Raw genomic sequence first — 13,896 nt, 5'->3', positions numbered from 1 at the left:
TAACTCGCTGCCCAAGACCACACAGCTAGTGAAGAAGAAAGCTGAATGAAGCACCATGATTCAAGTCAGGCCTATTTGTGCCCAAACCAACGTCCTCAGCATTCCCTGCCTCCCCTCAACTCTGGTGCTGTCTGGCCTTACCCCTTCGCCCCACTCTGCCTCGTCACTCCACTCATGCTGGCCACTGTGCTATGTCCTAAACATACCACACATACTCCTCTGTACTGTCTTGTCTCATGGCATCCCACCTTGCTCCACCAGCATAGAGGAGACCATGGTCTTGGCTTTCTGCACTGCTGTGTCCCCAGCTAGCACAGTGTCTTGCTACAGATGTCCAAAATTTATTTTTGAAATGAATGTATGTGAATATTGTCACTAATTGGTTGGAAGTCTTTCTAATTTTTAGAGCACAATACCCTGACTTCTTAAACAGAGTATAAGGCAACACTCAGCGTAATTCATCTAATTATAAAAAGCACCATTCAAGCTGTGGAGCTAAGGCCCCGTAATGGATGCTCTTAGGTGACATCAGTGAAAATGGCAGAGTGAAGACCTCCAAAAATTCTGTCTGCCCTGAAAGTAAAGCAAACACTGACAAAAACGGGCAGAAACAACTTTTTCAGGACTCTGGATATTAAAGATTTCCAGTAATCCAGACAGTATTTATGCAAAAAAAAAAGACAAAAATTTTGGTAACAGTAAGCTTTGTGGCATTTTAATTTGCCCTATTTCCGGTGTGTTTTCTGCCCTAGCCTTGAAAACAACAGGCTACAATCACAGCAAAAACCAGCAGCCTGGAAGCCACTAGAGGGGCCAAAGAGGGGCTGGAGCTCCTTCAAAGCCCCATTCCCAAAGAACTGTCATTATCTGACCTATCTGGTGGTTCCCTGGAAGACCCTGCAATGTTGTCTTTATTTGACCTGACTCAGAATGTTCCTACTGCAAACAGCTTCTTGGAAGGGGAAAGGGGGCTGGTCAAAAACAATCACAGGCAATTGTTGAATACTGCACTGCCCAAGGGGATGGCTAACCATAAATGCGGGGGTGGGGGAACAAACAAACAAAAAAAACAGGCTAAATAAAAAGCTTAAAAAGAAAAGCAGGGAATAAGATGCGATATGGGGTTTTGAAAAAGCTTCAATATATTACTCCTGGGAATCTACAAGGTCACATGCATGTGTGGGGGTGTGGGCAGGTTCAGCAAAGATCCAAGAAGGCCGTAAGCTCTGCACAAGCAAGTAGTTAAGTGAAGGTTAAGGCAGGGTTGTCAAATGCCTGGTGAGTGTTCAGGGCAAGCACCAACATGTATACATAGCCCCTCAGCAAACAGTCAGAAACTTTTTAGTTCCAGGCATCTAAGGAAACCTCTGTCCAGTCATTAGCTAAGCACTAAGCAAATCATGTAGAGATTTCAGTGGCCACATACAAAAAAAAAATACACTGTACGCAACTGGTTCTGAAAAGACACTAAACAAACAACAAAACTCAGCAACAACATCCCTGAAGAAGGGGTAGAATGTGATTTCAAGAGTTGTCACATTTAAGTAACAGTAAGTAAATGTCCAGTTTCCAAAAAAAAAAATTATGAGATATCAAAGAAACAAGAAAGTACAGCCCACACAAAGGGGGGAAAAGCAGCCAACACGGAGACAGAAGTTATTTGTATTTTTAATGAGCCAAACAGAAATTATGGAGTTGAAAAGTACAATATCTGAAATGAAAATATCACAACAGATTTGAACAGGCAGAGGAAAGAATCCATGAAACTGAAAGTAGGCCGTTGCAATTATCTAGTGTGAGAAAGAAAACAGGAGTAAAAATGAGTAGAACACAGCATGATGGGCATTCCAAAGGAAAACAGAAACAGAAAGGGGCAGAAATACTCAAGAAATAATAAGTGAAAAATCTCCAAATTTGATGAAAAACAAGCCACATATCCAAGAGACACAACAAACTCCAGGTATGATAAACTCAAAGGGATCACCTAGACACATCCTAATCAAACTGTTGAAAGCCAAAGAGAATCTTAAGAGAAAAGCAACTCATGACATACAAAGGATCCTCAATAAGATTAACAACTGATTTCTTATCAGAAACCATGAAGGCCAGAAAGCATCCATTCAAAGTGATAAAAGGAAAAAAGATTGGCAACCAAGAATTCTATATCCAACAAATATGTCCTTCAAAAGTGAAGGAGAAATTAGGAAACAAGTGAAGGAGAAATGAGGACATTCCAAGAGAAATAAACAGAATTCATCTCTAGCAAACTTGCTCTATGAAAAATATTAAAGGAAGTCTTTCAGGCTGAAAGGAAAGAACATTATACAGTAACTCAAACAGGCATGAGTAGGAAGCCCCATGAGGGTAACTCCACAGGTAAAAAAGGGGGTAAATGTATTTTTTATTTGTAATTCCTTTTTTCTCTGATCTGATTTAAAAGACAAGTGCATAAAGCAATTATTATAAATCTCTGTTGACTGGCATACAATGTATAAAGATAAAATTTATTCGACAACAAAAGCACAAAGAGAGGACACAACGCAGCTACACATGAGCAAATCTTGTGTTTACTGTTGTTATTAAGTTGGTATTAATTGGAACTAAATTACCAGGTAAGATATTCATCCCCAAGGCAACTACTAAAAAATACAGTAAAAGAAATGACAAGGGAATTACAATGGTACACTAGGTAATAAAAAAGGTAGTATTGGAGTAACAGAAAAACAAAGGTATGACATACAGAAAACAGCAAAATGGCAGACATAAGTCCTCCTCTATCAGTAATTATATTAAATGCAAATTAATTAAATACCCCAATTATTAGGCAATATTGGCAGAATGCATTTTTTAAATGATCCAACTATATACTGTCTTCATGACAGACACACTTTACATTCAAAGACACAAACAAGTTGAAAGTAAAAGGATGAAAAAAGATATACCATGCAAATGGTAACCAAGAGAGCTGGAGTCATTATACTAATATCAGACAAAACAGACTTCAGACAAAATTTGTTACTAGAGACAAAGAAGGAATTTTATAATGATAAAAGTGTCTATCCATCAAGCAGGTATAACAAATATAAACACATATACATCCCAAAACACAGCCCTGAAATAAAAGGAGAAACACCTGACAGAATTGAAGGAAGAAACAGACAATTCAACAATAACATTAGAGACTTCGGACTAGGTACAGTGGCTCACACCTCTGATCCCAGCATTTTGGGAGGCTGAACCAGGCAGATCACCTGAGGCCAGGAGTTCAAGACCAGCCTGGTCAACATGGTGAAACCCCATTCCTAATAAAAATACAAAATTTAGCTGGGTGTGGTGGCACACTCCTGTGATCCCAGGTACGCAGGTGGCACACTCCTGTGATCCCAGGTACGCAGGTGGCACACTCCTGTAATCCCAGGTACGCAGGAGACTGAGGCCCGAGAATTGCTTGAACCCAGGAGGCAGAGGTTGCAGTGAGCTGAGGTCATGCCACTGCACTCCAGCCTGGGTGACAGAGCGAGACTCTGCCTCAAAAATAATAATGATGATATTAGACACTTCGATATCCCACTTTTTTTTTTTTTTTTTTTTGAGACGGAGTTTTGCTCTTTGCCCAGGCTGGAGTGAAATGGCGTGATCTCAGCTCACTTCAACCTCTGCTCCCCAGGTTCAAGTGATTCTCCTGCCTCAGCCTCCAGAGTAACTAGGACTACAGGCACCCGCCACTATGCCCGGCTAATTTTTTTATTTTTAGTAGAGACGAGGTTTCACCATGTTGGCCAGGCTGGTCTTGAATTCCTGACCTCAGGTGATCCACCCACCCTGGCCTCCCAAAGTGCTGAGCCACCACACCCGGCCCTAATAAATACCCCACTTTTGATGATGGATAGAACATGCAGCATTAGCGCTCACTCTTTAGGACACCTAGCCACTGAGGGTCTGCCTGGTTCTCAGGCCTGCGAGTTTAATGGGCAGCCTAAATGAGTGAGGAAGGAACTACTGGAACACAAATCATCTCCATGACAACCCAACGTCAAGAAAAATTATTTCTTTGTGGAGAGAACATTCAAAAACCTCTCCTGAGGTGATGGACATGTCAATCTTCCTGATTTGATCATTATACAACATACACATGAATACATTAAACCATACTCCATAAATATGTAAGTACAGTTATAATGTGTCAATTTTTTTTTTTTAAAAAGAAACACTGGCCGGGCGCGGTGGCTCAAGCCTGTAATCCCAGCACTTTGGGAGGCTGAGGCGGGCGGATCACGAGGTCAGGAGATCAAGACCATCCTGGCTAACACAGTGAAACCCCGTCTCTACTAAAAATACAAAAAATTAGCCGGGTGTGTTGGCAGGCGCCTGTAGCCCCAGCTACTCAGGAGGCTGAGGCAGGAGAATGGCGTGAACCTGGGAGGCGGAGCTTGCAATGAGCCGAGATCACGCCACTGCACTCCAGCCTGGGGGACAGAGAAAGACTACGTCTCAAAAAAAAAAAAAAAAAAAAAAAAAAAAAGAAACATTATTTCTTCTATTATTAAAGGGAAAAATACCCCAGGCTTCTGGTATACGGATGTTCAACAGTCCTTTGTAAGACAGACTAACAAGGAAGATTTTATCTTTTTACACATTTTGCTGCAAACTCCAATTTCCCTTGATGATATATGCCTCCCCATAAAAAGAACATTATCCATTTCAGCCTTCCCTGTACTGTTTTATATTTAAAATCAGTATCACAGGGTTTCATATTTTTAATTTCTCTTCAACTGTTTCATGAACATATGGTCTTTGTCTCCTCAACTACTCTGAAGTCCTTGAGGGAGAAAAAGGCGGCCATTCATGTTTCAATCTTTTGCAATTTCCCTACCAATTCGGAGGGCAGTTCTGGGCTCATTAATGAACCCTTAACAAGTACTTACTGGCTAACTCAGAGCTTCATAGCTGGTATATTTTGGTGTGCGGGCGTAACACGAACAAGTTCCACGTGTGCCCAGATAACAATCCTTCCAGGTCTAGAGTGGTATGGGGCTGTAGGGGTGTGGTGGAGGCGACAGGAGCTAGGGATTGGGGTAACAGCAGCCCGTGGAGACAGGCTCCTCAGCGTGAGTGAATTGAGTCAATGTCACGATCTGAAAAAGGCTGAGGAGGCTTGGGCTCAATGACTGCCTAGAAACACTGCTGAAAGAACTGGAAATAGCCTGAATGTCCATCAAAAAGACGAAGTTCTTTTATTTACCAAATGGGAAATCTTCCAAGACATAGATAGTAAGTATTACGCTACCATTCATGTAAATGGGGAGAGGCGTAGAAACTTGTTTGTATACAATACGATACACAGGAAACCTGAGGCACCGTGGTGGCTAATTCACAGTGGAAGCCCAGGGGCTGGAGGCAGAGGAAGGAAGACGTGTTGCTATAAGCCCTTTGCACTTCTGAATTTTGAGCCACGCGACAGTGTTGGCTGTTAAAAACAATTAACATTTTAAAGTTGTCAAATCCACCTTTGCCTATCTCCACATTTCATTAATAATGATTACTGTCTACACCCTCACCCCAGTGAAATATGAGAAAATAATAAAAGAAAGATCTACTGGTTGCCTGCGTGCAGTCTGTGAAAATCCACTGAGCTCTACGCTTATGACCCATGCACTTTTCCATACGTATAGTACACGTCAGCTCGAAAGTTAAAGACAAAATGAGTAGGTTTACTTGTCAATTTTCTTTTTGTTCCCTCTAAAGAGTAGTATAGCTTTTCATGTATTTGCCTTGATAAAATGAATTCCTATTTCAAATTTTTCAATAATAATTCTCAAAAAAACCTCACCTGAGTTGAGTCAATATTGCTGACACCATGTGGCAAGGGGAACCAGGAGCTGAGCTCCTCTCAGCTCTTCTCCAGCCTCAAGGCCTACACTCTCACTCTCCTGTGACTTTTTGTGAGTTTAACGTTATTTCCAAACAAAGTTCTCAAGGCTATTTAATAACCACCAATAATTATCAAAGCAAGTTTAGAAATGAATCTAGACTTTGGTTTTGACAGTTGTTCCTCACAAGTCATTTTAATTACCTAAGTGTTATTCCAAGATATTATTTCTACTCGCCAAAAACAACTATACCTTCTGGCTAGGCTTATAACAGGGCAAAATAAGTACCTTCCAAGTCCCAAAGCTTAACATAATTGTCTTTAACATAAGACTCCACCTCAATAATTTCCCATAATGTGAACCTTAATGGGGAAACTAGATTTACAGGAAGTTTAATAAAAGTTCCTCATCCACACGAAGGATTAATCTTACCTGAGTGGTGAACACAGTGATAAACCTAGTTAACGACTTAGGTTAGAAGCACTTAAAACTTTATAAAAACAAAAAGAAAAAAAATAGAACTCAAAGGTCTAATAAGATGGCAAGTGTTCCAACAGATGAATTCTTAAAATTATAATGAAGAACTACACGTGAAAGGGAACACTTTAAACATACAAGAAAACACACAGGAGAAAAAATATTCGTGACCTAAGGAAGGGAAGAATTTCTTAAGGCACAAAAGCATAAACCATAAAGGAAAAGAATGATGCATTAGATTGCACTTAGATTCACTATTCGTGTACAATAAAAATCCCATAGTTAAGGTGAAAAGATAAGTCACAGTCTGAGAAAAGATACTCTATCCAGAATAAAGCACTTCAACAAAACCGTAAGACAGACAACATTTCAGCAGAAATATGGGCCAAGACTAAGAACAGGCAAGGCAGCTCACAGGAGAAAAAGAGAGCTCTGGGCACTGCAGGTGGGAGGGCCCTGTGGCACAAGCCCCTGAGGAAAAGCCTGCAGCATTCGGTCAAAGTTCTGTCACCACAGGGCATTTAAAGAAATGCAGAGCGGCAGCAGGCCCAATAACCACACTCCCAGGGAGAGCCTTGCTGCTGCTGTCCCTGACCCACCTCCCAAGGCAGGGAGACAGGGAACTAGCCAGGGAGGAGGCCTCCTCACCAACCAGGTCCCTTTAGCTGATGAGGCCACTGACAGGATGCACCAAGCCTAAGAGGGGGCTCCAAGTGTCCAGACAGGATCATTCCATGCACCCCTTCGCACGCCATCAGAAACCTTTTGTAATTACCTCATGTCAGAAGAAAACCATCTCCAAAATGGCCTCCCACCCCTGCAGCCCCAGGATGACACTTTCTAACTGCATCTTGGCACTAATGCTAAACCCAAGTTCTTGATCAAACTCAAGAGACTGGCTCTGTTGGTGTCTGTCCAGCAGTATGTAACAGCACGACCACACTGAGATACACTTTTAAAAATTCTCTCCCAAAAGAAGGTCTGTCTTCTATGATTCCAGCAAGAAAGTTGGCTTCTCCCAGATGATGGTCAGGGGAAAGTGTTCCAAAATATACAATGTGTTACATATTTTAACCATAATGAAATATGTCAAGGTTATAACTACTTAATTAGGATGGGGAAAAATGCAGAAATATTGCCAGCTGTATTCTGCTTAAAACAGCGTGAAATCCTCAAACGGCTTTCCTCGCTGCAAAAATCCGTGACAACAGAGAGATCCCGTAGGCCCAGTGAGCCATCCCCTATGTGCTGGGGTTGGGGGGACAGTGTAAGGCACACAGGGACTGAAGAGTTCACTCAAGATCACATTTAGGATTTAAAATGTATCTTTGTGACTTTATAATTAAAAATTACATGACCACTTCCGGTATGCTTGAAAATGTCCACTTCCCTAAAGTTCAAACAAAAAAAAAATAAAAGTGATTAGCAGACATTTAAAAGCAAGTCTGGGGGTGGACAAGTACAGACAAGAATACTGCTCTTTCACTCAAGTACGTGCTTTAGAAAATTAGTTCAGAAAAAAAGCTAACAGTTCATATTAGAAAGTGTATTTTTTCTTAGGCAAAAGATCTAGCAATTCCCTCTGCTCCTCACAACTGCCAGGAGTTTATCAACCTAAAGACAACACAACCTAAATAATTTTTTTCACCATTAACTGGTATCAGATTCTGCAAACTGCAGGCAAAGGGAGCAGTAACAACAGAGGAAAGTCCACATCTACAAGCAGACTTCCTTCGGCAAATTTCATTTATGTGTCACAGGTAACTCAGGAGCTGCGTGACAAGTATTCTGAAAGCAACAACTATATTGTAAACTCGCAGATTAAAGTAACTATCTGAAAAGTCAAGGTACACAACAAATGCAAAGTCAAATGCTATTGGCTTTTTTACATCATGATTCCTTTTATAAATTCAAAACACGAAGTTTGTAATCTGTGTAGGTCATTACGACCAGATGAGAAGAGCCAGGCCTTTGTGAAAACAAATAGGGAGATATCCTACATTCTTGCAATTACATCTGTGGAATCAGAAGAAGTCAGACAAGATGATTTTCTGGATAATCAAGAAAATATCACCGTGACCATCAGCAACCCATTATCTTTTCTTTAGGCCCCAAATGCCATTATTTATTAACTAAGTATTAGGACAAAAGTATGGAAGAGCCGGGCGCAGTGGCTCATGATGGTAATCCCAGCACTTTGGGAGGCTGAGGCAGGCAGATCACAAGGTCAAGAGTTCGAGACCAGCTTGGCCAGCATGGTGAAACCTTGTCTCTACTAAGAATACAAAAATTAGCCTAGCGCTGGTGGCGCCTGCCTGTAATCCTACCTACTTGGGAGGCTGAGGCAAGAGAACTGCTTGAACCCAGGAGGCAGAGGTTGCAGTAAGCCGAGATCGTGCCACTGCACTCCAGCCTGGCAGACAAAGCAAGACTCTCTCTGGGGGAAAGAAAAGTATAGAATATATGCACTCAAAGCCAAGAAAAGGTAATAAAGGGGAAGTGAATTTTTTTTTAAATCTAAGGCTAAAAATGTAGAATAATACCAACTTTAACCCTTGAAGAGGATATCAGCTCTAGTTTCCTATGATACGCTCAGAACTAATGACAAAACTGACAAAATTAAGTTTTTCCCATGGCGAAGAATTCTGTTCTTACCTCATAAGACCAGACACACTGCACCCCCGCAAACCTCCGGACACATCTTCCCACCTCCACGTCCTCATGGGTGGTGTACATCTCCCGGAGACACTCGCCAATGTGCGGCACCATTCTCCGAAGCACCTCCCGGCTCATGATCACGCCAGGTCCCCCCATGCAGAAGTTCTCACCAGGCTCGAGGGCCAGTTTTCCCATTTCTTCCGTGGTGCCCAGACCTGTCTGCCCAAGAAAGAGGGGCTCGCTGCTATTCAAACTCCTCAGGAAGTTCTCCAGACGGTCTCCTTTGATGTACACGTCATCATCTGCTCTCATAAACCATTCATACTTGTCCAAGTAGTGGTCGTGCATGTACTTGAGCATCATGAAGGACTTCTTCTGGGGCGGGTAGGAGTCGTCCACACCCCGTAGTGGCACTACTGGAATTGGTATAGATGTGTCAGAACCCTCACTTGAGAAGAACTGAACTTTCCCAGGAATTGTCTTGGACCACGTTCTGGAATTAAAATAAATATCAGTTAGAGAACCATTTATTCCAAGCTGATTTTCAGGAATTCACGTATCTGCTCATTTTGTATCGCTGTGTTCAATGGAATGATAAAAAGCTACTTGGCCTGCTTGGTTCCTCTTAATGAAAGCCCAGGTTACCGGGTATTGCAAAGTCTAAATTAATTTTCAAAAGAACCCCAACAAAAAATGAAGAAGTGTTAAAACTGTTCTAGAATAACTAAGTTTTAGTCATGGCTGAAAACCAAACTGCCAGGGGACCAAGGTCTGGGTATACAGATTAATTTTGTGATACTATCAACTCCCTACCTAAAAACTTCTCAGCTCTATAAAACAAAAAACAAAATCAAATGGTTCACTCAAAAAATTTTCTTTGAACAAAGTGCCAAGTATGTGCTAAGCTAAAGGGATGCGGTGGTGAACAAAAACGTGGTCCCCAACTCACAGAGAGGACATCAGGAGAGACAGACACTTACCAGAACCATGAGACTAAGGTACATATTATTATGAACGAAGAGAAGTACTCCCAGAGGGCAGAGCACAGGACATGAGGTAGACCAACAAACAGGGAGCCTTCCCCTGAAACAGGGTAAACATCAAGGAAGGCAGGGCACAAGAGCGCTGTCATGAGGCGAGGAAGAAGGCTGATACCATTTGGCTGTGTCCCCACCCAAATCTCATCTTGAATGACAGCTCCCACAATTCCCACATGTTGCGGGAGGGACCCAGAGGAAGGTAAGTGAATCACGGGGGCAGCTTCCCCCACACGGTTCTCATGGTCGTGAGTGAGTCTCATGAGATCTCATAGTTTTACAAGGGGTAAATGCTTGGCTCTCATTCTCTCTTGTCTGCCACCAAGTAAGACGTGCCTTTCACTTTCTGCCATGATTGTGAGGCCTCCTCAGCTACGTGGAACTGTGAGTCCATTAAATCTCTGTTTCTGGGCCGGGCGTGGTGGCTCAAGCCTGTAATCCCAGCACTTTGGGAGGCGGGCGGATCATGAGGTCAGGAGATCAAGACCATCCTGTCTAACTCGGTGAAACCCGGTCTCTACTAAAAATACAAAAACAAAATTAGGTGGGCCTGGTGGCGGGCGCCTGTAGTCCCAGCTACTCGTGAGGCTGAGGCAGGAAAATGGCGTGAACCCGGAAGGCGGAGCTTGCAGTGAGCCAAGATTGCGCCACTGCACTCCAGCCTGGGCGACAGAGCGAGACTCCGTCTCAAAAAATAAATAAATAAAATAATTTTAAAAAACTCTCTGTTTCTTTATAAATTACCTATTTTGGTATGTCTTTATCAGCAGTATGAGAATGGACTAATAGAGAGGCAAATGTGGCCGGGCACAGTGGCTTATGCCTGTAATCCCAGCACTTTGGGAGGCTGAGGCAGGCAGATCACAAGGTCAGGAGTTCAAGACCAGCCTGGCCAACATGGTGAAACCCTATCTCTACTAAAAAAAAAAAAAAAAAATACAAAATTTAGCCGGACATGGTGGCGTGTGCCTGTAATCCCTGCTACTTAGGAGGCTGAGGCAGGAGAATTGCTTGAACCCAGGAGGCAGAGGTTGCAACGAGCCGAGATCGCACCACTGCACTCCAGCCTGGACAAAAGAGCAAGACTCCATCTCAAAAAAAAAAAAAACCAGAGGCAAATGTGCAGGGCTTGGCAGAGTACACTAGAGATGCAGGCCTCTATGATGCAAGAGCCACAGGAAACCTCTAGAGGGAATGTGGCAGAAGACAAGATTAAGGCTCACACATTTTGAACTCCCTAGGAATGGAGACGAGGGCCGAAGGAAGCCAGAGTGGACACAGGAAGGCCACTGAGTAAACTACTGCAGCAGCCCAGACCCGGGTTTAAGAGACAACGGTTGCCCATCAACAGAGGGAAGATGAGTGGTCAACTGCAAGGAAACCACATAAAGGCTGCTTCTGCTGAGCAGCTAATTTAAGGCTATCGTGTCGCACTTTCCCAACTACTTTCTTCACATTCTGTATTAAGATCTAAAGTTGTTTGGCTACAATAATTCATTTATACAGACTACTTCCAAGAAAAATGTATCATGGAGAATAAATAAAATAGTAAATTTAATCCTAAAATCAAAAAAGCAGTTATCAAATGATGTTCTCTCAAATATTTTTTATTTTACCTGTTACAAGTGTATTTATTATAGTGAAAAATTACTTGAAGGATCAATGAAACCCCCACACATCTTTAAGGGAAAGTCTTAGGAGAGAAATATCTGAAAAGATACACAACAAATCTCTGGGGAAGAGGTACACAAGGAGGAAAACTGGGAGGAGCTGGAATGTGTGTGGACAAAGGTGACTTTCACTTTTTATTCTATGCATCTCTACATTGAAGGACAACTGCATAAGTATCATATTACTTGTTTTTTTTTAAAATTGTGATAAAATATACATAAAACTTATCATCTTAACCATTTCTAAATGTAAAGTTCAGCAGCGTTGAGTGTTGTGAAACCATCGCCACCATCCATTTCCAGAACTTTTTTCATCTTGTAAAACTGAGATTCTAAATATTTTACTTTTGTAATTTTAAAAAGAACTTACAATGAAGTACTTAGAAAACAAATGACTGGCTTTTATTTCTCTTCCAAACCCAAATATGAGGAATACAAAACAACTTCGAATGTATCTCTTTCAAGTAGAGGCAAAATTCAACGGAATTCAACTTTCTGCCAATACGCCTCTCAACAAGTGCAAGGATTAAATATATACCTTTTTTCATCAAATTTAGGATGTTAACTGGAAGATGCACCATTGTTTTATCTATCAACAAATTTAAAAAATACTGCCAATCATAATCCCATAAAATGCATCCTAATTTCTGAGATGTCAAAATCACAGAATGGATACAAGATGGTGTTGTTAATGTTTTCCCTTAGTGCCCATGGATTTAAAATGGACCCGTATTCTTACGCCACTTAAATAACTCATTAACAAAGAACAACAACAAAAAAAACCAAATTCAGCCCAGACATTCATTCCACGGTTATTAACAGATACTGTTCTAGGTACTGCACTTCATCTTCACAAAGGGTATTCTCCTGAAGAAAAAGGATGTAGAATAAACATAGAGATGCAGCAATTAATTTAAAGAAAAACCAATCCCACCTACAAAGGGACAAGTCCTTTTGCAAATGCGACAACGTGTGAATGTGTGACACGCTATACATAGTCTTCTGATGCGGTGACATATGGAGGGGAGATAACTTCTCAGAACTCCTCCAGCCTTGGGAAGTTAGTAAGGACAAAATTATAGTGCAATGACCCCCCATTCAAGTCGAGGAGCCCGATAATGCTCTCTTTATAGAGAAATGTTTTTTATTTGGCAGTCACAACAATTCTTTGAAAATGTAAATAATTTCAGTGCTTGGCACATAATAGAGGTCAATAAATGTGTGGATTGAATACTGCCCACTCATGTACAATAAGTGACTTAATGGTGCCGCATGTGTTTGCAAAAGGTCAGAAATCATTTCTATCTTGTATCTTTGAGAAATTTTCAACCTAGGAAGCCATGAAAATACTAAAACACTATAATGTTATTTGGGAGATGGGGTGGGTGAGACAATTCCTGCCTTCAAAGAACAACCAACTAAGGAGGCAATCTACAGCATTGCGGTCAAGAGCTGGCTCTGGAATCAGGCCATGGGGGTGAGAATCCCAGCTCCACTTTGGACAAGTTACTCTGTGCCTCAGTTTCCTTGTCTGTAAACGGGGGTTGCTGTGAGGGTTAAATTGAGTTCTCTGTAAAGAGCTTAGAAGCCTGCCTGGCACTGTGTAAGTATGACTTATTATTAAGGAAGACAAGAGTTTGCAAATCAAATAAGGTAGTGAAAGGAAAAGGAAGACAGGAAAGCGTGGGCTTCACGTGAACTAGTCAGTCTCAGGACTACACGGAGCAAAGGTAATGTGGAAAATGCTTCTTACATTTCTGGCTAAAAACCTGAACCTCAAGCTATGTATTGAAATCCTGTTTTACTATCAACTTCAGACAATGTTACCGGAAAGAAGTCTAAGACTTTAAATTTCACAAGTTTTTTTGCTGTAGAACACCAGAAACTTTCCTATTAGACTGAGGATGAAACTTCCTTTTAGTCTGGCCCTGCTTCCCGTGTGTCCCCCCAGGAAGAATACAGTGAAGGAGGCCCCAGCAGTACAACCAGCACGTACGCAATTAATGCCTCAACTATGACTGAAACGGTGTAATTTGCCCAAGAAGAGAAACCAATTAATTTTAAAAACAGTCTAACCTCAACCCTACAGTTTTATGGTAACTCCACCCAATTATTATCTGTTCCTTTTTAGGTAACGCAGGGAAAAACCTCATGTTGTCCTTTTCTGTTCTAAATGACTGGTGG

The 13,896-nt window shown here is 41.6% G+C and overlaps 1 protein-coding gene across 1 annotated transcript in view; it reads right to left on the bottom strand.

Moving 5' to 3' along the window:
- The window catches only part of CHSY1 (chondroitin sulfate synthase 1), a 72,793-nt gene that overhangs the window by 47,300 nt on the left and 11,597 nt on the right, over positions 1-13,896 (bottom strand). Inside the window, exon 2 of the mRNA XM_032175552.2 lies at positions 9,003-9,498. Within this exon, the coding sequence (XP_032031443.1) occupies positions 9,003-9,498 (496 nt within the window). The remainder of the gene's footprint in view (positions 1-9,002; positions 9,499-13,896) is intronic.

Source organism: Hylobates moloch, unplaced genomic scaffold (genome assembly GCF_009828535.3).
Source record: "Hylobates moloch isolate HMO894 unplaced genomic scaffold, HMol_V3 SCAFFOLD_14, whole genome shotgun sequence".
Classification (NCBI taxonomy): Eukaryota; Metazoa; Chordata; class Mammalia; order Primates; family Hylobatidae; genus Hylobates; species Hylobates moloch.
The sequence above is the reverse complement of the archived record's forward strand: the minus strand, read 5'-3'. Positions and strand labels throughout refer to the sequence as shown.